Source organism: Hemiscyllium ocellatum, chromosome 2 (assembly GCF_020745735.1).
Source record: "Hemiscyllium ocellatum isolate sHemOce1 chromosome 2, sHemOce1.pat.X.cur, whole genome shotgun sequence".
In the NCBI taxonomy this organism is placed as follows: Eukaryota; Metazoa; Chordata; class Chondrichthyes; order Orectolobiformes; family Hemiscylliidae; genus Hemiscyllium; species Hemiscyllium ocellatum.
The window spans coordinates 43,733,087-43,760,339 of NC_083402.1; the positions used below are offsets into that span (position 1 = coordinate 43,733,087).

Genomic DNA, 27,253 nt, shown 5'->3' on the forward strand with positions numbered 1-27,253 from the left:
GGCAGGAGAAGGTGCCAGAATGAGATAGTGGGTTTAGGGGGGGGCGTGGACCTGACCAGGTAGTCACTGAGGGAACGGTCTTTGCGGAAGGTGAAAAGGGGTGGGGAGGGAAATATATCCCTGATGGTGTATGTTGGAGGTGGCGGAAATGTCGGCGGATGATTTGGAAAGGGGTGGGGAGGGAAATATATCCCTGACGGTGTATGTTGGAGGTGGCGGAAATGTCGGCGGATGATTTGGTTTATCCGAAGGTTGGTAGGGTGGTAGGTGAGCATCAGGAGTGTTCTGTCCTTGTTACGGTTGGAGAGGTGGGGTCTGAATGGCAGAGGTGCGGGCTGTGGACGAGATGCATTGGAGAGCATCTTTAACCACGTGGGAAGGGAAATTGTGGTCTCTAAAGAAGGAGGCCATCTGCTGTGTTCTGTTGTGGAACCGGTCCTCCTGGGAGCAGATACAGCGGAGGCGGAGGAATTGGGAATACGGGATGGCAGTTTTGCAAGAGGTAGGGTGGGAAGAGGTGTAATCCAGGTAGCTGTGGGAGTCGGTGGGTTTGTAAAAAATGTCAGTGTCAAGTCGGTCGTCATTAATGGAGATGGAGAGGTCCAGGAAGGTGAGGGAGGTGTCAGAGATGGTCCAGGTAAATTTAAGGTCAGGGTGGAATGTGTTGGTGAAGTTGATGAATTACTCAACGTCCTCGCAGGAGCACGAGGTGGCGCCAATGCAGTCATCAATGTAGCAGAGGAAGAGGTGGAGAGTGGTGCTGGTGTAATTACGGAAGGCCCAGTTCGGTCAAATGAATGAGTGTCGGTGGAAGAGTACTGCTGGGGACGTTGGGAGAGGAAAAAATGGAGGGCTTGGAGGCCCTGGTCATGGTGGATGGAGGTGTAGAGGGATTGGATATCTATGGTAAAGATGAGGCGTTGGGGGCCAGGGAAATGGAAGTCTTAGATGAGGTGGAGGGCTTGGGTGGTGTCTCGAACATATGTGGGGAATTCCTGGACAATTGGGGGAAATAGGACAGTGTCGAGGTAGGTAGACATGAGTTCAGTGGGGCAGGAGCATGCTGAGACAATGGGTCAGCAGGGTGGTCAGGCTTGTGGATCTTGGGAAAGAGGTAGAACCGGGCAGTGTGGGGTTCCTGGACTATGAGGTTGGAAGCTGTGGGTGGGAGATCTCCTGAGGTGATGAGGTTCTATATGGTCTGGGAGATGATGGTTTGGTGCTGGGGTGGGGTGGGGTCATGGTCGAGGGGGCGGTAAGAAGAGGTGTCCTCGAGTTGGCGTTTGGCTTCAGCGGTGTAGAGTCAGTGCTTCAGACTACCACTGCGCCCCTTTTATCTGCTGGCTTGATGGTGAGGTTGGGATTGGAGCAGAGGGATTGGAGGGCTGCGCATTGTGAGGGTGAGAGGTTGGAGTGGGGGAGTGGGGTAGACAGGTTGAGGCGGTTAATGTCCCGACAGCATTTGGAAATGAAGAGGACGAGGGCAGGTAATAGGCCAGCGCAGGGTGTCCAGGTGGATGCAGTGTGTTGGAGGTGAGCGAAGGGGTCCTCAGAAGGTGGGCGGGAATCCTGATTGTAAAAGTAAGCTCGGAGGTGGAGGTGGTGGAAGAATTGTTTGACGTCACGGCGTGTATTAAATTCATTGATGCGTGGACGGAGGGGGATGAAGGTGAGTCCTTTGCTGAGGACTGATTGTTCGTCTTCAGTGAGGGGAAGGTCTGGAGGGATGGTGAAAACTTGGCAGGGCTGGGAGCTCGGGCCTGGTGTAGGTGTGGAGCTGGGAGTGGGGGTGAAGCCGGTAACTGGAGTGGGTGTGATGGTGGGGGGAATGGGGGTGGAGTCATGAGCAGGGATGATGTTCTCCTCAGGGTTCTGGGGGCCGGGAATGGTGACAGTGGGATCTGTGGGGGGCGTGTCAGCAGAATGCAGGTGAGTGGCGTTAGTGGGGGCAGAAGTGGTGACAGACATGGCATTTGGGGTGGCGGACGCCACTGAGCGTGTGACATCAGCGATGATGTGAGGGGTGGAAGTGATGTCATGTGTGATGCATGAGGAATTGTGAGGGGCAGAAGTGGTTGTGGGAGTGGCCATGATGGAGGCAGAAGTGACATCATCAATCAGCATGGAGTGGCAGCTGCACCAGCTGCATAGCTAATGGTGTCCGAGTAGTTCCAGAGGCCGGGGGATTTTCTGGAATGTTTGAGGAGCGCTAGTTATGGAGATGGGTAAATAAAAGTTTGTTGTACTTACAGTTTTTGCTGTTTGAGATGTGTTGAAATACTGTGTGTTGAGAGTATGAATTCTCCTGAGGATATAGTAAAGGAGGGGTCCTTTGCAAATCTGAGAGAGTGCGGCCCTCAGCTGAGGCAGGGCTGACTGTTTATGTCCATAGCTCCGTATATGCCCCCAGTTAATTTATGATTATCTTCTAGTCTTGCTGGATGTGATAGTGATGTTCACCTTGGCTTTGAACAGGATTAGCCAAATTAAGCATGATAAATATTATTATAATATTCATCATGTAGAGAACCTCCATCTATTAGCATTTTTTTGAGAGTTAATATGGTGTTTATTCCCTTAAAGTCTAGGTAAATTTCTCTTCGAGTATTTGACTAAGGATCTCATATCAAGTTATTTTATCCAACTTCAGAAGCAATTATGCCTAGGTTTGGGTGGGTTTGAATCGTGCTTTTATATGAGAAACCCAAGTGGTTGCAGTCAGTTTAGAGATAACATGCACATCACTAATTTTTAAATGGTAATAACTGAAACCGACTGGACAAGGTTAATTCTCTGAAAGCAAAGCCTTGAGTCCAAGTTTAATATCTTTGGGTAGGATCTTAAATTTGCTAGTCTCCTGGGTCTCCTGCTGTGGGACCAGTGCTTGTATAGCAATAAAAACCTGTTTAAAAATCACAAATTCAAAGCTCGTGTCTCTGGTTTGTAGCCCAATTCATTAATAATGTCCAATTATATCTGCTAATTTAGAAACTTGACTTTTTAGCAATGATCTTTCGCAATATGAAAGTTGTGTGGAAAATTGTTAAGTTTTCAGCAAAAGGTTTTATTTCCTCTTTGTATCTCTGAGGAAATCAAATTCTTTAAGTCGACGGAAATCTTGTTACACTTGCAATTACCCGTAAAGAAAAGGGAATGAAGGTTTATCCTGCTCAAAGCAGACCAAGTATACAGCATTTCAACCTGCTATCTGAAAGAGTAGATGGTTTATCATTCTCTTTCTCCACTTCTGAGTTCAAACTATTAATCCTGCCAAGATTTGAGCCTTAAATATAGAAATGTATCCTTTTAACAGCTTTTGTTTTTCTTAGCACAGTAACTTGCAACATTTTGGATTAATGTCAATATTTTCCAAATTTCAGTTTTCTTTCTAAACCAATTTTTAAAATCTTTGTTTTCAGGTGTCTGTTGTTGACAAACAACTTCAGAGCTTCCTACTGTCCTGACATTCATTGGGTCCTCCCTTGCCCTGAAACTCCTTCCTAAGTGTATCACCACGCATTTCACTATTAAATTCCATCTGCCACTAGTCTGCCTATCTGACCAACCTATCTCCATCTTCCTTTAAGCTAAGACCTTATTCCTTTCTAGTGACCACGTGCCCAATCTTCATGTCATCCAGAAATTTACTTATCAGCTCCACCACCACCCCCCCACCATATCTTTATTGTTTTATATATAAAACAAACAATAAGGGGCCAAACATTGATTACTATGAAATGCCACTGGACACTGGGCTCCGTTTACACAAACATCACACTCTGTATCTTGCCACTACCCAGTTTCAGATCCAACTTACCAAGATACCTTGAATCCAATGTGCCTTTCTTGTCTTTATCAGTCTTCCATGTGGGTCATTGTCAAAGGCTTTGCTGAAATCCATTTAAAATACATCAACAGCATCACCATAATCTACACACCTTCCCCAAAATTTCAGTCAAATTTGTTCATCATGACCTCCCTCCAACAAAGCTATGCTGACTATCCTTGAGCAAACCTTGCTTCTCTAAGTAGAGATTAATTCTTTCCATCAGAATTTTCTCCATGAGTTTCCCTACTCTTGATGTGAGACTCACTAGTCTGTAATTTCTTGATTTATCTCTACCCCATTTCTTGATAAATGGACTCTACTCCTCATAATCTCAATCTCTTTGTTTATCAATAATTAATATATTTTTAGGATCATAGCTGTATAGAGATGTACAGCATGGAAACAGACCCTTGGGTCTAACTCACCAACACTGATCAGATGTCCTAACCTAATTTAGTCCCATTTACCAGCACTTGGTCCATATCCCTCTAAACTCTTCATGTTTATTCATATATACATCCAGATGCCTGTTAAATGTTGTCATTGTACCAGCCTCCATCACTCCCTCTGGCAGCTCATTCCATACGTGTACCACCTTCTGCGTAGAAAAGGTTGCTACTTGGGTCCCTTTTAAATCTTTCTCCTCTCACTCTAAACCTGTGCCCTCTACTTCTGGACTCCACCACACCAGGGGAAAGACCTTGTCTTTTTATCCTACCCATGACCCTCATGATTTTATAAACCTCTAACATCACCCCTCCGCCTTTGACTCTCCAGGGAAAACAGCCTGAGCCTATTCAGCCTCTCCCTGTAGCTCAAATCCTCCAACCCTGGCAACATCCTTGTAAATCTTTTCAAGTTTCACAACATTGTTTCGATAGGAGGGAGAGCAGAATTGCACACAATATTCCAAAAGTGGCCTAATCAATGTCCTGTGCAGCTGTAACACGACCTCCCAACTTCTACACTCAGTGTTCTGACCAATTAAAAAAAAGCATACCAAACACCACCTTCACTGCACTATTTCCTGCAACTCCACTTTCAAGGAACTATGAACCTGCATTCCAAGATCTCTTTGTCCAGCAACACTTCCCAGGACCTTACTATTTAAGTGCATAAGTTCTGCTCTGATTTGCCTTTCAAAAATGCAGCTCCTTACATTTATCTAAGTTAAACCCTATCTGCCACTCCTCAGCCCATTGGCCCATCTAATCAAGGTCCTGTTGTCCTCTGAAGTAATCTTCTTTGCTGTCCACTACACCTCCAATTTTGGTGTAATCTGCAAACTTACTAATTATACCTCCTATGTGTACATCCAAATCATTCATATAAATGATGAAAAGCAGTGGACCCAGCACCGAACCTTGTGGCACTCCACTCCACTGGTCACAGGCCTCCAGTCTGAAAAACAACCCTCCACCACCATCCTCTGTCTTCTACCTTTGAGCCAGTTCTGTATCCAAATGGTTAGTTCTCCCTGTATTCCATTTGAACTAATCTTGCTAACTGGTTTGCCATAAGGAACCTTGTCGAACGTCTTACTGAATACCATGTAGATCACATCCATTGCTCTGCCCTCATCAATCCTCTTTGTTACATCTTCAAAAAAAACTCAAAGTTTGCGAGATGTGATTTCTCACTCACAAAGCCACGTTGACTATCCCTAATCAGTCCTTGCCTTTCCAAATACATGTAAATCCTGTCCCCCAGGACTCCCTCCAACAACTTGCTCACCGCTGAAGTCAGACTTGCCAGTCTTTAGTTCCCTGGCTTTTCCTTACCACCTTTCTCAAATATTGGCACCATGTTAGCCAACCTCCAGTCTTCTGGCATCTCACCCGTGACTATTGATGACTCAAATATCTCAGCAAGAGGCTCAGCATTCACTTCCCTAGCTTCCCATAGAGTTCTAGCTCTATCCTAAAATTATTCAAAGTCTTCTACCACCTTTTGTGGAAGACAGTTCCAAAGATTCTCAATTCCTTGTGAGAAAACAAAATCCCCTCATCTTTGTTTTAAATGAATGACCCTCCAATTTTAAACTCTGACCACTGTTTTTTACAACATGAGATTCTTATCCACATCTATTCTGTCAGGACCTATTAAAGATTTATTTTCAATCATGTTGCTTCTTATTATTATAAACTCCAGTCAAGATTAGAGTGGTGCTAGAAAAGCACAGCAGGTCAGCAGCATCCGAGGAGCAGGAAAATCAATGTTTTGGGCAAAAACCTGATTTCCTGATGAAGGGATTTTTTTTAAACTTCCCTTCAGAGTAAGCAATAACATAAGTTTTCCTCTAGGTTTTTAATTTACTGTACCTATACACTAGCTGTTTGTGATTTATCTGTTAGTTCTCTCACCAGGAGCAGTCCACTGGTCAGTGCAGCTAGACACAATTCACAAAGCTTTTCACCATAGAGGAGTACCCACTATGCCCTGTCCTCTAGCCTATCCCTCAGCTATCAGTGACAATATACATGATTACTTTTTCTCCTAACCTCCTTTTATGCTTATTTTCAGACTTCCAGCCACTCTGCCACCATTCCAACGTTTGTGAACCTTGAGGTGTTGAGGAGGTCAGAATAGTCAGTTAAAGCTGCGGGAGATATAATGTAAACAATGGGCAACCTCTGGTGCCTGCTCTCAATGAAGCCATCCCTTAATTGAAGCCTTCAGTGGACTCTGCTGGCTGTGCCAAGATGTGCGACCTGTGCCAGTCTTGATGTCAGAGATGGTTCAGTCAAAAACATTTTATTGCAAACATCTTGGCAAAAAAATGCAAACTCTTAAATTTCCGTCCTAACATTTCTTTAAAACATCTTCTCTAAAATTAACCAACACAATTGATTTCCAAACCTTCTCAGTCTTAGCTGCTTGAGTTGGTCTGAGCCTTGTCATTACCTTCTGAAATGCACATCCAATTACATTCTCACCGACATCAGGCAAGTAGGAAAATAGGGAAGAATAGGCTTTTGTTCTCCACATCGCTGGTTTGTCTAATATTGGTGTCCATCTTGGTGAAAGGTAAATCCAGGACAGAGAGTCTCCTGTCTCCTAAATATTTAAGGAGGACTTCTGACTTCATCAGAAAAGTCAATTTTGTTTGGTGTGTATGTGGTGATACCTAGGTACCCAATGGATACCAAAATAGGCACAGTTGTGCCAACAGGTGTCACCAAAACCTCTTGTTTGTTGCTTTAATGTTGGAGAGGGTTCTGTTGCTTTTGGATTTCTGTTCAGTGTTCGTAAAGAGTTATGGCATTGTTCTTTGAAGTTTCCTGGTGGGTTGAGCATACACTAGCAAGTTATGCAAGAATTCATTTAGACTTTGGGTTATACAATAAAACTAGATTAACCATTCAGTGTGTGTCTCATAATTTTTAATTCCAAAATTTCCCAAAACCAAAATAGCCTCTTCACTCGAGTACATCAGGGTAACTCTCTCCACCGGAAAAATATATAACTTGCCAGTGCAATAATGGTATCATTATCATTGAGGAAATTTAGGGCCCAGATGTTATATATTGCACATGCAAAGACACAATGTGCTGTATATAACTATATAACAGTAAACCTTCCATAGATTTCTAAAGTTGATTTCTGCAATATATCCTGAAGATATATGGATAGATGCACATTAAAGTCTTATGAAAGAAAATTTTGTAACAATTACTTGATATTCTGCATAGCCTAGTATTAAAGTTTCATTTGGAAACATTTTAAAATATTCTGCAACTGACAAAGGAATTCACATCTCACTAATGGCTTAAATAATGTCATTAGGGTCAAGCATAAAGTATTAGAATAACATACTATTTATTGCTGAAACTTTGCTTTAACTGCATGTGCTTACGTACTGGTAAAATTCAGACTTCTCTTTGTGTGATTAAATGATACAGTTCAATCCGGTGTTTTGGGACCTGGCTGCAGGGAGATGGACAATGTACGATGCTCTGTATCTCCTACTTCAGCATTTGCCATTGCCACAGCAGCAGCAGGACATGGGAGTCCACCATCCGAAAACTCTGGAGTGCAGGAAAAGTTTAGACGAGTTTCAATGGGAGGTAATGCTACCTTCTTCTTTTCATTTTTATATCTTCAAAATGCCAATTGGTTGAAATTATCAAAAGGGATTCCTTGAAGAGCCAAAGCAGGTTAGTGAGCAAATGAAAGAGAAAGACAGCCGTTACTGCAAATGACAGGTATCCTTCTGTGTCTTTGTTCATTGATGCCTGGGCCTCCTAACAGTGGCTCACATGTACTCTCCCTCAAAGTCACCCCCTGTGCAGTTTCTGGCTTCCTCTATACTGAAGAACGCAAAAGGATATTAGGTAACCTCAGCAGATTTCTGTGACTTCTATTAACAAGACAGCCTCTCAATTATTCCCTTATCATTATGTAAGAAACCATTTCATTGTCACTATCTGACTAAACAAATCAAGACAACCTTTCAGAAATATATTTCACCTTGTTCTGAGACACAGTTTGTAGGTTGTTCTTAGGTGTAGGGTGAGAGGGGAAAGCTGTTAAAGGGACCTACGGAGCAACATTTTCACACAGAGGGTGGTGCATGTATGGAATGAGCTGCCGGAGGAAGTGGCTGGTACAATTACAGCATTTAAAAGGCACCTAGATGGGTATATGAATAGGAAAGGTTTAGAGAAACATGGGCTAAGTGCTGGCAAATGGGACTAGATTAGGTTAGGATCAGTTTCCGTGCTGGACGTCTCTATGACTCTATGTCTATGGCTCTATCTTCTAAAAAAAAAATCTTTTGACTTGTGGGTTGACTTCAAAATCTTCAAAAGTTTGGTTACATTTCTGATTTTCTTTTGGGATTCTTCTATTCACATTTCCTCTGCTGTCTTCTATTTTTGAACCATGTTTAATACTGCCTGGTTTTACTAATATTTGTTTTCAGGTCTGCCTGAGATGAACTTATGTGATGCATAATTCTTTGCATTTCCACTTTGTAATTTATGGTGAACTGTGCTATTTTGCATAATTACTCAGCAATGGGTTTCTAGACTCAGAATAACGCTTACCACTTGCTTAATAGACAAGTGATCATCTTCCTTTGGCAGGGAAGTTTGAAGGCTTTTTTTAGGGGATGGATTTGACTCCAATATGGCACACACAGGCATAAACGTTTGGAACTGTTTATCATCTATGACAGGCCAGATTCTGGTAATGATTTTCATTCCTGATGAAGAGCATACGTTCAAAATGTAGACCCTCCTGCTCCTTGGATGCTACCTGGCCAGCTGTGCTTTTCCAGTGCTACACTTTTTGACTCTGACCTCCAGCATCTGCAGTCCTCAGTGTCTCCAGTAATGATATTCCAACTAACCTGGCTCATTACTGGACCTGAAGGAGATAACTACCATTGTAACTGCAACCAGTGAAATTGCAAGACAATGTCTAATAGAGAAGTGTCCAGGTTGTTTGTCTTCATGGCCTCCAAATCAAAGTGTTGTCACATCATATTGCAATTATAAATCTAAATTTTATTTCATATTTTAATATATTAAGTTGCAATATTACTAGATGATGTACTCAAATTTAAGATTCATACATTAACGAGCAGTAACATTAAGATCAACATTTTGAAAGCCATCAGGCCAATCAATGTCAAACAGGATAAAATTACAAAAACACCATAAACACAAATAAAACTGAAATTACAAACTTCAGTGGGCCAGGTTGTCAGATGTTCCATGTATCACTTGGGCTGTTTTGAACACCCGTAGGTAGCGTGTAGCGCCTAATGTGTAATAAAAGGTAATTAAATTAGGAGACTTCAATTTCCTGAAATTAATTGGTGTAAAGGGTTCAGAGATGGTGGATTTCTTGAAATGTATTCAGGAGAGCTTTTTATGTCAACCTGTAGAAGGATCAACAAAGAGCAGTGCTAGACCTAATTCTGGGGAATGAAACCAGACAGTGTTTGAGGTGAGTATGGGAACATTTTAGCATTGCATCCACAACACAGTGTGATTAATGTTTGTTATGGAAAAAGAGAATGACTGTTTGCAAGAAAGTGTCTTGACTTGGTAAAAGACAGATTTTATTAAAATAAGGGAGGATCTGGTCCAAGTAAACAGGGAAAACCTTCTTATGGGAAAATCCTCAACAGAGCAGTGTGGGTAGGACCATGTTCAAATGTAAATGGGGAGAATTCTAACCAAACCCATTCCTGTTAGGCTGAAAAGGAGGGACAACAAGTCCAGAGAACCCTGGATGTCTGGAAATATTCACGATTCGAGAAGAAAGGAAAAAGTAGACTTTAAGCAGACACAAAGGAAGCAAATCAACAGAGAACCTAGTGATGTTTAGAAAGTGAATGGTCACAGGGGTGGAGAAACATTTTTTAAAAAAAGCAATTCGGATAATAAAGAGGGAGCATGAGAAAACATTATTGGGTAAAAATTAGGCAGAATCCAAATATGCCCCCAAGCCATTTTTTGGGAAAGGAGCCAGTAAATTACTTTAATTAAAGCTCATGGATCAGATGCCAACCATGTCATTGCTGTCCCTGCACAGTGCAGGTGTGTGGCAAATGCCAGTGACAGATCAGACACTTGCACTCCAGTATAACATTGAGAGCCCTCCTACCTACTTGGCTACAACTGTGACCGCAGTCAGCACTGAACTCCAATAGCTGTGACCGTTGCGTTTGAAGTCCTTTAAGTGTGTTAAGAGGTTCCCTCAAGGTGGAGGTATCATCTGCAACAGGCCGAAGTTCATCAAGTTATCCAGATATTAAAACCCTCCCCACTCCTATTGTTGGATGTTAAGCATGTCCTTCAACCACTAGTTAGCTAATTCAGGAGCAATGAATGCAGTCATCGTCCACATTTGATGTTAATGATGGAGGCCTGACTTAGAGCAGAAAACCTGCTCTTTAACACTCTGTCTCTTTCCCCAGTTGCTGCCAAACCTCTGGAGCAATTCAGGCATTTTGAATTTTTCTTTTAGATATCCAGCGTCTGCAGTATTTTGCTTTAGTGTTCTATCTTAGCTGAGATTGTTTTGCTGTGGGGTTCCAGCATTTGCAATTTCATCTCGAGATGAAAGTGGCAAACATCTACTGATACTTCTATTGACACAGAAAATGTATAATTCAAGAAAGCCTTATTATTGCAAGTGAAATATCACTGTGCTGGTACACTAAATCTGGAGGATGTAATCCTGGCAGTTATAGCAGGAGACTAGCAGAACTAGCTTCTATTTTGAAGGATGTTCTACATTTCATGATGCCTTTTAACAGTCTTTCCCAGGCTATCCAGATGCAATGGATTATTGTCCAGGATAGTTACAGTGTCTAGTTTTGTGATACTAACAGCTCCTTGCAGTTCTAAACTTCTGACTATTTTTAACTGAGTGATGCTCTAATAAGAATGCTTACCTGCACCTGGCTGTTTATCATTGTTTGATCTCCTGAATAAATTCTGCAGAGAAATGCAATGACAAAGATAACCTACAACATGAGAGCAAATGTTGGATTAGCTTTTTTTGAAGCCTAATTTTCTGCGGTAATTTTCCAGCTCAGCGAGCAAACCTACATCCAGAACCTCAACCTGAGCTACAAATCTTCTCAAAACTCGCTTTCTGAAGTAAGTTTGAACATATCCAAAGGTTGCGTGCAACAACAAAAATTGGCTGCCAAAATCTAGCAGGTGGCATAAGAAATGAGAAGGCAGGAAACTGAGTTTCGAGGTTAGTGCCAGAACAATGCAGCCCTCACATTTCCTTTTTTTAAAAGCTTGTGACTTGGAAGTGCTGCTGCATGAAGTGGGTGTGAAGGAAGGTTTGCCACTTCAGAGACTGTGCTGAACAGAAAGCCGGTAACAAACCTGGCAGTGGATGATGGTTAAGTTCACCTCTGTATATATAATATCCACAGATTTGACAGCCCACATGGAAAATGTTAGCACAAATTATATTGTACTTACATTTTTAGGAGGCATTTGATAAGATACCACATCAAAGGAAAATAAAAGCCTGTGTTATAGTGTTTAACCTATTGCGGTGGATCAAGATTGTTTGATTTGATTTATTATAGTCACATGCCTACATACAATGAAAAAGCTTTGTTTTGTGAGCAGTACAGGCAGACTCTAGGAAGCAACGAAATACAGATCATAGGGAGCTTAGACAGAGTGAGGCATACAAAGTTATTGTAGCACAGGAGGTGTACAAAGCAAGATCAACATTATTTGAGGTTAGAGAGATCAATGCAGCAGTCTAATGCAGGGAAGAAGCTGTTCTTGAACCTGGTAAACAGGAATCAGGGAGATGGAATAAATGGGTCTATTTCAGGCTAGCAGGATATCAAACGTGATGTGCCCCAGGGGTCAGTGCTGGGGCGTCAACTCTTTACAATTTATATAAATGATTTGGATGAAGGGACCAAAGATATGGTAGCTAAGTGTGCTGATGACACAAAGATAGGTAGGAAAGTAAGTTTTGAAGATGACAGAAGGAGCCTATAAAGGGATATAGATTGGTTAAAGGAGTGGGCAGAGATCTAGCAAATACAGTATAATGTGGGAAAGTATGAAATTGTTCATTTTGACAGAAAGAATAAAAACAATGTATATTATCTAAATGGTAATAAGTTATGTCCATGTCCTAATGTGCAATTGCTGAAAGTTAGCATGTCACTCCAGCAAGTAATCAGAAAAGCTAGTAGAATGGTATGTTTTATTGTGAGAGTATTGAATGGAAGAGTAGGGAGGCTATGCCTCAGTAAGACAGGGCATCGGTGAACCTGCATCTGGGGTAATGTGTACTGTATTGGTCACCATTCTTCTGGAAGGATGCTAATGATTGGAAGCTGTCCAGAAAAGATTAGGTAGACAAATACTGAGAATGAGCAGTTTGTCCTATAAGGCAAAGCTAGGCAAGCTAGACCTGTATCCACTGGAGTTTGAGTATCAGACGTAACTTACTAGAACTTGAGGAGGCTTGACTGGGTGAATATTGTCCTGTGGGAGAGCCTAAAGCTAGCGATCAAAGTTTAAAATAAGATGTCACCCATTTAAGGCAGAGTTATGGAAATATCTTATGTTTTTCTGAAGATTGTGTATCTTTGGAATTCCTTTCCTCAAAAGGCAGTGGATACAGAATCATTGAATATTTTTAAGACAGAGCTAGATAGATTCTTGTTAACCAGGGGATTTAGAGATGATCAGGGGTTTGCAGGAAAGTAGATTAGAGGTGCAAATAAGATCAGTCATGATCTGAATAAATGACACAGTAAGTGCAATGGGCCAAGTAGCCTACTCTGTATGCTTGTTCGTAACTGAAGGAAGCAACCACGAGAAAACTACACTATGGTTTTACCAGGTGTAGGATGTATATGTCTACGTTGCAAAGTGTTGCCAAGCAACCTGTCCTTACACTTACTGCTGATTAGCGCAGTTTTTTTCATTTGAACTGCAGTGAATCAGAAACAAGGTGAGATAGACAATCACTTGACATTCCTGAACTAAAGTCCAAACTATTTCCTGAACATTATTTAATCCCAGTAGCCAATGCCAGTGGGATTGGTGGGAAGTGAGAATATCACATGGCCTAGTGATAGTTAGGGGCAGTCTCTCGCTCTCATTGATGAAATGACAGTAAGGCTCAACACCAGAGGAGACTTAATTTTTCCCTCTGGGAACCAAGAGCAGTATTCGGTTTTCTTTACTTCCAATAGGAAGGAATGTAACACTGGGTCATAGAGTTGTCGGAATAAACAGAATGGAAACAGGCCCTTCAGCCCAGCTTGTCATGCTGACCAGTATGTTTGCTGAATTTTACCTCGTGCTCAGTAGATTTAGTTACAGTTTAGATTGATGAGTTCCTGGTGCCTTTCTGACTGTTAAATCATCTAGCTGATGTTTTGAACTTCCCAATTGTCAGACAAATAGAGTCAAAATTAATCCCAAGTTTCATTCAATGTTAGCCATGTAAACCCACAGGACACACATTCACATATCTCCAATGAGCTTCATGCAAGAATTCATTCTAAGACACATGAGCTGCATAATTTATTGTCATTAAATCGAAGACATTTATAATGGATTAGATTTTCTACAGTATGGAAACAGGCCCTTCAGCCCAACCTGACCCCCCAAAGAGTAGCCTACCCAGACCCATTCCCCCTACCCTATATTTAGCCCTGATTAATGCACCCAACACTATGGGCAATTTAACATGGCCAATTCACCTGACCTGCACATCTTTGGACTGTGGGAGGAAACCCATGAAGACACAGGGAGAATGTGCAAACTTCACACAGATAGTCGCCCGAAGTGGGGATTGAATCCGGGTTCCCTGGCGCTGTGAGGTAGCAGTGCTAGCCACTGAGTCACCGTGCCATCCTTTATCTTCGGCCTCTATCTGCATTAACTATCTGCGTTTTTAAAATTAGTATTAGGTCAAGACTATAGAGAATTCAGTTGCACGGTATCATATTTTGTTTGGCTACTATTTGGATGCCAAGGATTAAATTGTGCTGTGTGGTATGCATACACTCACCCCAAATTTTGTTTTAATACTTCATTTGAAAAATGGGCTCTCTCATAAAGCAACGTTTTCTCAGCCCTGCATCCAGGTACTAAACTACATTATGTTAAACTTACTATTTTGCAGTATCTTGCAGAGTCTCAGATCCGTAAGTTTCTCTATAATGTGATTAACTAACAAACTGCTGCTTTTGCTACATGAAAACATGAGGACAATATATTAAACACTTGAAAAAAAACACGCTCAAATGAATTTTAGCATATTTTCTTCCTATTCCTTTTTCTTCAGACTGCATGCAGCTTTTCTTTGATCTAGAGCTATGATAGACAAACAACCTCCAGGACAAGACCTCCTCCAAACATTGGAAAGGGAAATGGGCCTTCCATAGAGCTCCATTACATGCTGCACATAGACAGGCTCCTACATCAAAGGGGATTGAGTGTGATTTGAGCATGGGAGCAGTAATGGAGTGCTTTTCCTGCAGTGACTGATGGGATTGTTAGCCATGCAGTTTTGTGCTTCTAATTTATGGAGATTCTGCTATCAAGAACAATGGCATCTGGCAGAAACTTTCCCATCAATTTCAGTCAAGCACATGTTTTGCATGTTTGGGGCGCGGTAAAAACGAAAAGGTGACATCCTTCAACACAGAAAGCTGACTACAGAGGAACATTGCAACAGCACTGGGGGTCAGGAAAGTCAGTGAACAAGCATAAATAACCATTGCTTGAGGAAACGTAGATCATGGATCTGAGAGAATTGCTGGGGAATCTTCACTGCACAGTTGAGAAATGCACATCGACTGACCAGAGCAATAGGGCATCTGGTCTAAATTGCTCATGAACTGATGTGTAAAATACGAAGTCAGTCTTATCCCAATATCACTGTTACAAACGGATCTATTGTGTGATATTACAGACGTACGTTTATCTGCTTTGGTTAAGAAGAATAATAATAAGGCAATATAATATCACTGTAGCTATGACAATTAAGTATCCAACAATCCATGCATGGATTTATTTAGTAAATTGTTATGGATCTTCAAATATAATGTTTTGTTTTCATACTGATTTGCCTGTGTCGGTTGTAAATTCATTAATACACGTCACTGAATTTCTCCTACTTCCCAAATTCTTTATTGAACACAATCAATCGTGTAATCACAGATCAAATCATCATCTTGCTTTGTTTGGAATCAGGCATATCTGGATTTTTTGGCAATCTGCAGTGGGATTCTTGCATCGATAGGGGGGTGAGTCTTGGGAAAGGTTCACTTTCACCAAGCGGCTGATCAGCTTGCGAGTAACTACGTTAGACAAGAAGGGCTTTTGAATTCTCAAAGCAGCATGCCTGAACATTCAAAGATGTTTGCCTCTGGCACAAGTGATGAAGTATAGGTTGAATGTTATTTTTCAATCATTAGTGTGGCTCCTGTCATTTTTGCATCTTATTTTCTCTTCAATTATTGCTTTCCCAGAATTCCCAACTCCTGTTTAGTTCAGCTGCTTGGGAGATAGGGGACGGTTATGGGATTTTGCAGTATTTAAATGAACTCCCTAAGCTTTGCTATTACTGAGAGGTAATCCTTTGAGTTTATGGAGAACTGGGGCCAGGCTCCTCATGTTCATTAATACTAGACTTTGAATTGAACACTAGAACTAAGACCATCATCCCATTGTGTAGTGTTTTTGTTGCTGGCTTGGTGACATAGAGTGAGGGAATAGTAGCAAATCTGAGGGTCTCAGTCTTTATTTTTAGTTTCAAGTAATGGGAGAAATTAAGATCTAGGAATTTGGTGAACTTGAAAGAAATAAAAGTAATTTTGTTTTCCATGAAAGCAACAAACAAGAAACCAGCAAAAAGATGGAGTCACACTGAATGACAATCTTCAATTATTTCCATTTTGCAGACACCATCATGAATGACCTCAGTAAGAGTTCCAAAAGTTCTGGCAAGTACCGTCTCACAGAAATAATCGAGGCAAGGGTCGTGTGGCTAGTGGGTGGTGAACAGACTTTGGGGAGTCAGGATGTGGGTTCTTATTGCAAGATTCCTAGCTTCTAATCTGTTCACCTAGAATCTTGAATGCAGTCATGGTTGGAAACTTTCTCTGGGGATCAGCTAAACTAGGTGAAACAATAAGGTAGTATGACTGATTTATGGACCAAAACATAACAGCAAACTTAAAACTTTCAATTTAATTTTTGTTTTTGTTTTTGATTTGTTATACAGCTTGCATTTTACCTTCCGTAAAGTTTCACTCGATGAAAAGCAAGCAGGAAAGTAATTACATAATCCTAATAATTGAACAAATACAATGCACTAATCTGGGGAAAAAAAGAACACTTTCAGTAAAAATAACAAGTAATAACAGTGAAAATGGCAACTAATATTCATGCCACATAAATGTCCAACAATGACCATCTCCAAAAAGAGGCAATCTAATCATTGCCCCTTGGCATTTCATGGCATTGCCATCACTGAATCCCCCATTACAAATAACATTTGGAAGTTTACAACTGACTAGAAACAGAACAGGATTTGCCAGATAAATACAATGGCTACAAGAGGTGGCCAGAAGCTAGGAATCTTGCAATAAGTAACCCACGTCCTGACTCCCCAAAGTCTGTTCACCATCCGCTAGGCACATGTCCAGAATTAATCGAGGCAAAGGCTCTCTGGAGCAGGAAGGGTTGTTCATGGCCTTCCCACCTTGTCACCAACGAAGCTCTTTAAATTGGACTATTAATGACTTTATCCAGCCTCCAGTAATATTCAGCTAGCACTAGGTCTGGCAGTTGCTATGCAGGGAGCCCAAATATCATGTCTACTTGCAGGCTCCTTGACAGGTTTCCCTCCTTGTCAGGCATTCAGTGCCTGAAAGAATTTTCCGGCATTGGGAAATGGGGAGGCCACTAAGTGTCCACCATTAACTGTGCCTCCAACTCTCCTCACACCATCCCACCCCCTCCATTCAATAACTCCCATCCCACATTCACTCTCCTGTAGCCTGGGTCCCTCTTCAATCCTGCTTCTCCTGTGAGTGAGCTGCTGGCAGCTACTGCCATTCCTCTGGAGACTGTGCTGGCAACCTCTGATTGACTGCCAGCCATTGGGTATCTGCATCTCAGGGTCCTGGATCCCAGGGGAGATTCATTACTGACCATTTAAATGCCTGACTGTTCTTTAATACAATGGGCCTTCCTGAAAGGTGGTCTCTTCCATAGCTCTCCAACCAGCAGGTGAACCACAAGCCTGTGACCAGTGGAGTGCCACAAGGATCGGTGCTGGGTCCACGACTTTTCATCATTTATATAAATGATTTGGATGTGAGCATTAGGGGTTTAGTCAGTAAGTTTGCAGATGACACCAAAATTGGAGGTGTAATGAACAGTGAAGAAGGTTACCTCAGATTACAGTGGGATCTTGATCAGATTGGCCAATGGGCTGAGAAATGACAGATAGAGTTTAATTTCGATAAATGCAAGGAACTGTGTTTTGGGAAAGCAAGTCTTAGCAGGACTTATACAATTAATGGTAAGTTTCTAAAGAGTGTTGCTGAACAAAGAGACCTTGGAGTGCAGGCTCATAGCTCCGTGAAAGTGGAGTCGTAGCTAGATAAGATAGTGAAGAAGGCATTTGGTATGCTTTCCTTTATTGGTCAGAGTATTGAGTACAGCAGTTGGGAGGTCGTTGTTGCGGGCTGTACAGGACATTGGTTAGGCCACTGTTGGAATATTGTGTGCAATCTGGTCTCCTTCCTTTTGGAAAGATATTGTGAAACTTGAAAGGGTTCAGAAAAGATTTACAAGGATGTTGCCAGGGTTGGAGGATTTGAGCTAAAGGGAGAGATTGAAGAGGCTAGGGCTGTTTTCCCTGGAGTGTCGGAGGCTGAGGGGTGACCTTACAGAGGTTGACAAAATTGAGGGGCATGGATTGGATAAATTGGATAAATGTCTTTTCCCTGGGGTGGGAGAGGCCAGAACTAGAGGGCATAGGTTTAGGGTGGGAGGGGAAAGATATAAAAGAGACCTAAGGGGTACCTTTTTCATGCAGAGGGTGGAATGTGTATGGAATGATCTGCCAGAGAAAGGGGTGGAGGCTAGTACAATTGCAACATTTAAAAAGTATCTGGGTGGGTATATGAATAGGAAGGGTTTGGAGGGATGTGGGCCAGTTGCTGGCAGGTGGGACTAGATTGGTTTGGGATAGCTGGTCAGTATGGACAAGTTAGACCGAAGGGTCTGTTTCCGTGCTGTACATCTCTATGACTCTAAGTCACCTCGATTAAATTCCACCTGTTGGTTTGAGATACAGGAGTAGTAGTTTTAGCTGTACGTTTGTCTACACCATTGATGTTTGCCATTATCATAATTTGACAGAAGAAATGCTTTAGCAGAGTACACGATTTGCCACCTTCAAAATCCACAGAAGAACCACACCTGTAGCTGTAGAGCATCACAACATCTTTTCGTTCCTCAAGGTAATGCAATGATGTCACTGTGGAGAAGTAATGAGACCTGTTGTTTCCATCAAACTGACATCCTCACTTATGTCATCATTCACCATTTTCTTCCACTGCCATCCCAAGAGTTTCACATGTGAAGTTGCAAACTAAAAAACATTTATTAACAATTTACAATATTTACCGAGAAATGGTTCAGTGACTCCATTAGAGCCGCCTTCCCTCCCATGCCTGTTCCATGTGATGGGGCATCTTCTAACCATATACGCGGGTGCACACACACTCTCCACCCACCCCGCCCCACCTCACCAGGCACTTCTGTTATTCTACCCATAAACTATTCCATAACAAACTAATCACATTTATATTCTACTGCCCCTCACTAAAAGGATAGAAAAAGAAACCGAAAACTACAGGGAAGAAAATAGAATAAATTATCGCCTGATTACATACAAAATGAGAAATAGATACCGGAACAAAAGAGGTGGCCTAGAAGAGAGAGGATAAAGAAGAAAATAATAAAAATATGAAGCAGAAGTAGAGGATTTTAGAATATGACTTGGTTTCAGTCCTTGAGAATCAATAATAAGCACATGGCAGGGTAAGTACATGACGTTCCTACTTATGATCTCCATCCCAAAGTTACTTTAAAACAATGTAATTTTGCATATCGGAATGTTAAACTAGCGTTGCATCCTGAAAATTACTGTTTGATACTGACAAGCTAGCAACAGGAAATAAAATTATTTCCAATGTAATGAAAAGAAAGCTTGTGCCCTTTGGGTAGACAATAGCATCATGATAATGTCGATGGGCCAGTAATCTACAACCCCAGGGTAAAACTTGACAGGCATAGGTTCAAATCTCTATTACATCTAGTAAATTTTAAGGGGCTCCTGTGGTGCAGTGGTAGTGTCCCTACCTCTGGGCCAAGAAGTCTGAGTTCAAGTCCTGCCTACCCCAGATGTGTGTCATAATAGTTTTGAACAGGTTCTTTAAAGCAATAACTTATCTATTGAGTGAGATTGGACTCCGACTGAGTGTCCAACATTGAACTTCACATCGGAAAATACATCATGACATCACCAAGATCTGTTTGAGGGGAAATGCCCACTCTCATGGTAGCAGCAAGTTAAGTTTTACTATGCAAGTTTAGTAATTTCATAACATAATTAATTGCAACTGAAGGATCACTGATATTTTTCTGATTTGTCGAGGCTAACGGCACATCAGAGAGTCACAAGATGTCCAAAGATTTATTGTGAATTGGGGTTTTTGGCATTGTTTCTTTTCACTGCAAACTTTCTAATTTTTCTTCTTCCACCAATGATGGGTGTGTGAATGCATCATGATATTTTGGACACTTGAGTACTGACATGTCATCAGGAATATTTTGAGCTTAGCAAATGGAACATCTCTCCACCTTATATTTGATTTTGCATCATTTTTTTTCTCAAAGTTCACTTTGAATTGATAGTCAATTTAGGAAACTTTACAGAGAAATTCTATTGTTACTGAACACAAAGCCACTTGTTTCCTTCACCGAGCACTTCTGTCTGCTAATCAGAAGCTGACACTGAATCTAAACATTTTTGAGGCATTGTTTCTACTGTGATACTAATAAATAAAAAAAAATTATTATGCTAAAACTGTTCTTTTTTCCCTTTTTTTGTAGGATTTAACAACTCAGAGCGTATGTGCGACAAAGAATTTATAATACGTAGGGCAGCTACAAACCGTGTTTTGAATGTCCTTCGACACTGGGTTTCCAAGCACACTCAGGTAAAGAATTTTAGACCATTTGACTTTGAGAATAGCGTACACAATACAAATTCAAACAACTTCTGTTCAACAATGAATCTAATTCCCACAATGTGCTCACTTTGCTGAGAAGTGGAGTATACAATTGGTTTCCTGTTGTGAAGTTCCGTGCATACTTCACTATAATGGGGATTACTCAAAAATTAAAATTTTCCTTTCACCAATCTATTTTTGGATGTTTGGATTGTTGAACTAATAATCTTGTGAATTTAGATCTGTTTAATTTCAGTGGTGAACATGGGAACTGTGTACTGTTGGTGAAAATACTTTTGTATAATTAGAGAAAAGCATGACATCACTTAGTTGACCATTGTAAACTCAACTGTGGGTAGAAAGTAATGTGAGGTGTGCCATAGGAAGTCAGCAGCATGCTGATACTGCCAACATGTACAGAGAAATATTTAAATGAGCTGAGTGAGACTAATGTAAGGCAGTCATGTCATGGTGTGTTTCCCTAAAATTAATCACCATACAAGATTTTTGAAAGCTGCTACAACTTTCAAACTAATCCTGTTGAAAATGATGCAAACTTAGTTTTTCAATTGTACAACTATGCCAAACACTTCTCAATATATGAGCACTTCTCTCTCAAATGTTATAAATTTTGCCTGATGTTGCACAGGTTAACAGAGCCGTTCAGGGATAATTATAAAGGAAGAAAGAGCTATATGGTACTTTGTACAATCCTCAAGCATCTCAAAGCACTTCTCAGTCCAATTAATTACTTTTGAACTGTAGTAATTGTTCTAATGACTCAACCCATGGCCACTAATATGTGCTCAGCAAATGCCTACAGATAGTAATGTGATAACCTTGTCTTGATCTTAAATGAGGGGTAAATATTGCTCCGTACACCAGAGAAAGGTCTCCTATTCTTCTTTGAAAGAGTCCTATGGGATGTTTTACATCCGTACCTCCAACTGCAGTAATGCACTTGAATATTAATGTAGAATTGTTGAGCCCTGGAACAGGACTTGAACCCAGAACCTAAAGATATGAGGCAAAAGGGCTACCTATTGAGCCACATCTGTCAAATGTTGGTGTCATTTATAATCCAAAATGAGCTTTTCTTTCCTTCCTGAAATATGAAGATAAATGATCATAAAAATAGTAAAGTCAGGTACATTAATGTCTGCACTGGTTTGGAACACAGAGATTAATTGACAATAATTTAGTGATGTGAATTCAATAGGATGTCTGCTTTGGACAGATATAGTTTAGCATCAGTGGTAACAAAATAAGTTCTTCCTTGTAATTTCAAACATTTTACTTCCACATTTACTTATCCTCAACATAAATAAAATTAGGCTTGTTATTGAGTACAGTGTTCATTGGGACATTTGGTTGATCTGGCCATTACAGTAATGAGAATCAAGTCCCCTATTGGAATCTCAATTTTTCTTGGTTTCATTTTGGACACTCATTTTCTATTGAGAAAGCTGATCCAGGTGACAGTTACAATTCCCAACATGGCATTAGTATAATTATTTAAGGAAGTGTTTGCTAGCTAATGTTGCAGAAAGGTTGCATTAAATATGTAGCCACTCTCTCTCCTTCTTCACCAACTGCTTCCCCCCACCCCCCCCCCCCCTTCACGCACACACTCACACTCACACTCACACTCACACTCACACTCACACTCACACACTCTCCACCTCCATCTCCAAAATAAGACAATGAAGGAAACATTACATGTGATGGCAACTGATTGTCCATATTTAGCTTTGATGGATGGTATTACTCTGAGATGGATCTGATGATGTATATAACCCTTCTTCTATCCATTATATTTTGGACTTAAATAACTGAAGATTTTGCTTCTACCCAGTCATTACTTTTCATTTGAAGAATTGTTGAGAAAGAGAGAAGGTTAGCTTGGCATCTCTATAATGTACAGAAGAGTCCAATTCTCAAAACTGCTGAAAGAAAGTGTTGGACAATAACTCTAGAAACTTAATTGTGCCGTGCTTATTTTTGTGGTACTAAACAGGCACCTCATCCTTCAGTAAAATGCTTCTTAAAACTAAAGCTGAGGATGTTTGTGCCTAGGACTCCACCCTGATTAACTTGGGGCTGAAATGGTTGAACTCCAATAAATACAACCATCTTACTTTGTATTGGGTATGACTCCAACCAATGGAGAGTTTTCCTCTTTGACTTCAATTTTGCTAGACTCTTTATCATTGTACTTTGACAAATGCCTGAATGTCAAGAGCAGTCACTTTTACTTCATTTCCAGTGTTTGGGTCTTTTGTCCTGAAGCCTTCTGCCTGCCATAAGGTTAGGAGCTGAGTGGCCTTGATGGAACCAACATGGGCATGAGAGTGCTACTTAGTTTTGCTGTTAACCATCACTTTGCTGATCTTTGAAAATAGACTGATGTGCAATTTGGTAATTGCACATTTTGTATTTGCCCTGTTTGTTTTGTGGACAGGACGTACCTGGATAATTTTCTATGTTGTCAGGTAGATACTAATGTTGTAACTATACTGCAACAACTTCATTCTGGATGTGGCAATTTCTGGATAGCAAGTCTTCAGTATTATTGCAGAATGATGTCAGAGTCTATAGCCTTTGCAGTATCCAGCGGATTCAGTCATTTCCAAATATCAGATGGAGTGAATTGAATAGGTTGAAATCTGGCAGCTATGATCCCACAGTCCTCTGGAGGAGGCTGAGATGGATGACCACTTGGCACTTCTGGTTAAAGTGCAATCTCAATTCAAGCCGGAAATATACTGACCACCATGTTATATCTGGCTTCTGCAGAGTCATACAAAGTGGAAGTCAGAGCTAGTTAATGAATACTATGATCCTATACCTCTTGGAGAACTCTATTTTGATTTTGATATGGCCTAGGCCTTAGTACAAGTTATGTCAATGTTAAACAGTTGGCAGGAAGAGTGCATAATTTGTGCAGGTCTTAATTCTTTCCACAGGTGGCCATTTGCTTAGTTGGTTATATATCTAGCATGTGCTTGAGAATAATGGAAATGGCATGGATTCAATTTCTGTTCCCAATGCAAGAAAATGACTCAGGATGAAATATCTGACTAGGTGGCATGGACCTGCCTTGGGCCTGATGATGATGATGATGAATTCCTCCTAACAACACTCGTGCTGTTATGTTTGATGCATTGTTAGAGAGAAATTGAAGTTGCATAACACAAATAATGACAAATTAATTTCAGCGGAAGTGAGAAATCACACTGTTGTAAAGTTGTTTTTGTTTGCTTTATGTTACCTCTGATAATCATTTTCAGTCCCAAAGAACCTTGCACAGATTGTACCACAGACTGGCTTATGGAGATTAAACCACACATAACTGAGGCACATAAAACTGAAATACAGCAAGATCACTTCATCACAGTATCAGAAAATACTGGAAAAATGCAGCATCCTTGGTTAAGAGGAAGGTAAAGTTAATATTTTTGGAGATAACCCAACATCAGAACAGTCAGGTAGGCAGTTTCTCTTGTCAGTCACACTGCACACTGTGCATTGATGTCACTGCATTAATGGAATTGCATTTGATTAGGGTCATTTGAGCAAAATTCCCCAATATATATTTTACAGTTCCTGATCTCAAAAATAATGTCAGGAGGCAGAACAGATTGTTCACCTTTGAAAAAAAGAATACACTTAATGTTGCAGTTTAAATAGATATGCTGGTTTCAAATTGACCAATGGATAATAAAAATTATGCAACTTTTCCAGCCTTTCTGTATTTGATGTTTTTTTTTGCCCTATCTATTCAAATGACTATAAAAATAAAAAACAAAATATGGAACAAGGTAGTGTCTATCCTGCAATGACATCCTCCAGGGATTATGATTTTTATTCTAGAACGCTAGCAAAGCCTTTGACTGAATCTGATTAATGAGAAGCAGTGTTGGTTTGCTTGAATTGGACTTTAGACAGGGACTTCTCAAAATCCATGGCATAAAATTATAATTGCCTTAAATTTTAAAGCAAAATGTCAGATCTGTTCTATAAGTATCATAATTTATTTGACAATTTGACAATCCCTTGTGGCACTAGGATACTTTCAAATTCTGACATTATGTTTATAATACAAACAGATTATAAAGGAGGCAGGATTTGAAAACCTATTATGGTAGTGACTGAATTTAATGATGGGATTGAATCCGATGTAATCTGTCACATGAAAATAGATTTACAGAAACCCAAAGAAATAGCATCCAATAAAATGCAAAGTTTACCGCATTTTCCTTTATCACAGAGACAAACACACCCAAGGAACTTTTTTGTCAGTTCTAATTTATATGAGTAGGTCCAGCAATGTTTTGGTGTGATTGCATTCAAATTCTTGAAACGAATGAATCACCGTCTCCTCCAGGATTCTTGAAATTTATCGTCTTTAAGTCAGAGCTGGAAAAGTGGTTTCAAATATTAATAAAATATTAATGAAGTATTTAAAAGTTGTACAAGTCGATATGTTGCAAACAAGCTTTTATAGCAGTCAGCTGAGTGGAAATCCACGACTTACTATTCAACTGCACGACTGCATCCACTTCCAGTCACACACTTGCAAGGAGTGTGATTGTTGTGGAGAAAGTGCTGAGGAAATTGATTATGATGATGTCAGGAACAGAAAATATGAAATGTGAGGATTGATTGGCTTGGTTGGGACTGTTTTCTTTGGTACAGAGGAGAGATTTAATTGATGCATGTAAATTATGAGGTGTAAATATAGAGTGGTTAGGAAGAACTTGCATTCCTTAAAGCAGATTAATACAGAGGAGGCAGACATTTAAAATAAATGTTCGAAGAAGTAGAGGAGAATTAAGGAGAAATTTTAAATTCAATGAGTGTTGGTGGTTTCCTCCTTACTATTTGAGAAATAGGAGAGGTAGAATGTTTCATCATTTTAAAAAATACATAGATATGCAATTAACATTTTCTAACTTCCAGAGCTATGGGACAAGAACGAGATTAGGCTCGATCATTCTTTATTAGCTGATGTCCATACATTATTAACAAAGCGTACAAACTTATATACATTTGTAAAGAGGAAGGCTATATGAATGCTCCAGACCCTTCATCAGAACCTGATGTTAAATGAGTTGCTCATGGATAATGGAAGCAATGTCAGCCAAAGCTGAACTTTAGCATGTGTGAATTAAACCCACAAAGAATAGGAATAGCTAAGGTTAAGGGAAAATGGTTCAAACTTGCATTAATCCATATCAACAGTCAGAGTGCCATCTTTTGGTAGTATTTGTTTTTACAGTCTGCGAGAATTTGTTTAAATGGGTTCAAATGTTAGATGCTTTGCTTAGTATTATTAGCATGATGCTTTCATGGATTGGTTCTGTGGAGGGGTGGATCTTTCTTTTCTGAATTAGGGCTGCATGACCTGGCTACTTTATTTGAAATTACTTTGCTCACAAAAATAATTTTATTTTAAAGCAATCTTTTTGCATTCTTTCTATTCACTTGTGGGCTGCTGGCATCACTGGCTGGCCAGCATATATTGCCTGTCCCTGTTTGTGCTTGAGGTGATGATTTTTAAAAATTCATTCATAGGATGAGAGCATTGCTGGCTAAACCAGCATTTATCACCCATCCCTAATTACCCAGAGGAGTGTTAAGAGTCAACCACAAGAGTCGCATGTAGGCCAGACCAGGTAAGGATAGCAGTTTCCTTCTGTAAATGACATTAGTGAACCAGATAGGTTTTTCCGAATATTGACAATTATTTTTATGGTCATCATCAGATTTCTAATTCCAGATTTTTATTGAATTCCAATTCCACCATTTGCCATGGTGGGATTCAACCCTGGGCTCCCAGAACATCACTGGGATTTCTGGATTAATTGTCCAACAATAATACTACAAGGCCATCGCCTCCCTCCATGAGCTGCCTTCTCGAGCCGCTACAGTACCCAGGCTGTTGGTAGATCTACAATTTAGGTCGTTAAGGAAGAGGTTCGAGGATTTTGATCCAAATGAAGGAAGAGCGATATTTTTTCAAAACAAGATGGTGTTTGGCTTGGAGGGGAAGTTGCAAATGGATGATGTTTCCGTGTATTAGCTGTCATAGGACATAGAATATTATAGCACAGTACAGGCCCTTCGGCCCTTGATGTTGCGCTGATCTATGGAACCAACCTGAAGCCTATCTATCCTATACTATTCCATTTTCATCCATAAGTTTATCCAATGACCATTTAAATGCCTTTAAAGTTGGTGAGTCTACTACCGTTGCAGGCAGTGCATTCCACACCCTTACCACACTCTATCCTTGGCCTTCTGGATGAAAGTGGCCATGGGTTTGGAGGTACTGTCATAGGATGTCCTGTGAATTGCTGCAGTGTGCCTTGTGGATGATACACACACTACTGCACTCTGTTAGCAGTGAAGAAAGTGAATGTTGAAGGTGGTTGATAGGGTGCCAGTTGTGCAGTTTGCTTGCTCGGGGGTGGTGGTACATTTTTTGTGGATTGTTGAACCTGCAACCATCCAGTTAAGCAAAGAATGTTTCATCACCTTCCTGACTTGTGGCTTGTATGTGGTGGAGAGGCTTTGGGAAGACAGGAGGTGAGTTACTCACAGTAGAATTCCTAGCCTCTGACCTTCTTTTGTAGGACATG

The 27,253-nt window shown here is 40.6% G+C and overlaps 1 protein-coding gene across 1 annotated transcript in view; it reads left to right on the top strand.

Annotated features, from left to right (window-relative positions):
- rasgrf2b (Ras protein-specific guanine nucleotide-releasing factor 2b) overlaps nt 1-27,253 on the top strand; it is a 241,943-nt gene that overhangs the window by 171,056 nt on the left and 43,634 nt on the right. The window contains exons 16-17 of the mRNA XM_060844008.1: nt 7,732-7,896; nt 20,491-20,597. Coding sequence (XP_060699991.1) covers nt 7,732-7,896; nt 20,491-20,597 — 272 coding nt within the window. The remainder of the gene's footprint in view (nt 1-7,731; nt 7,897-20,490; nt 20,598-27,253) is intronic.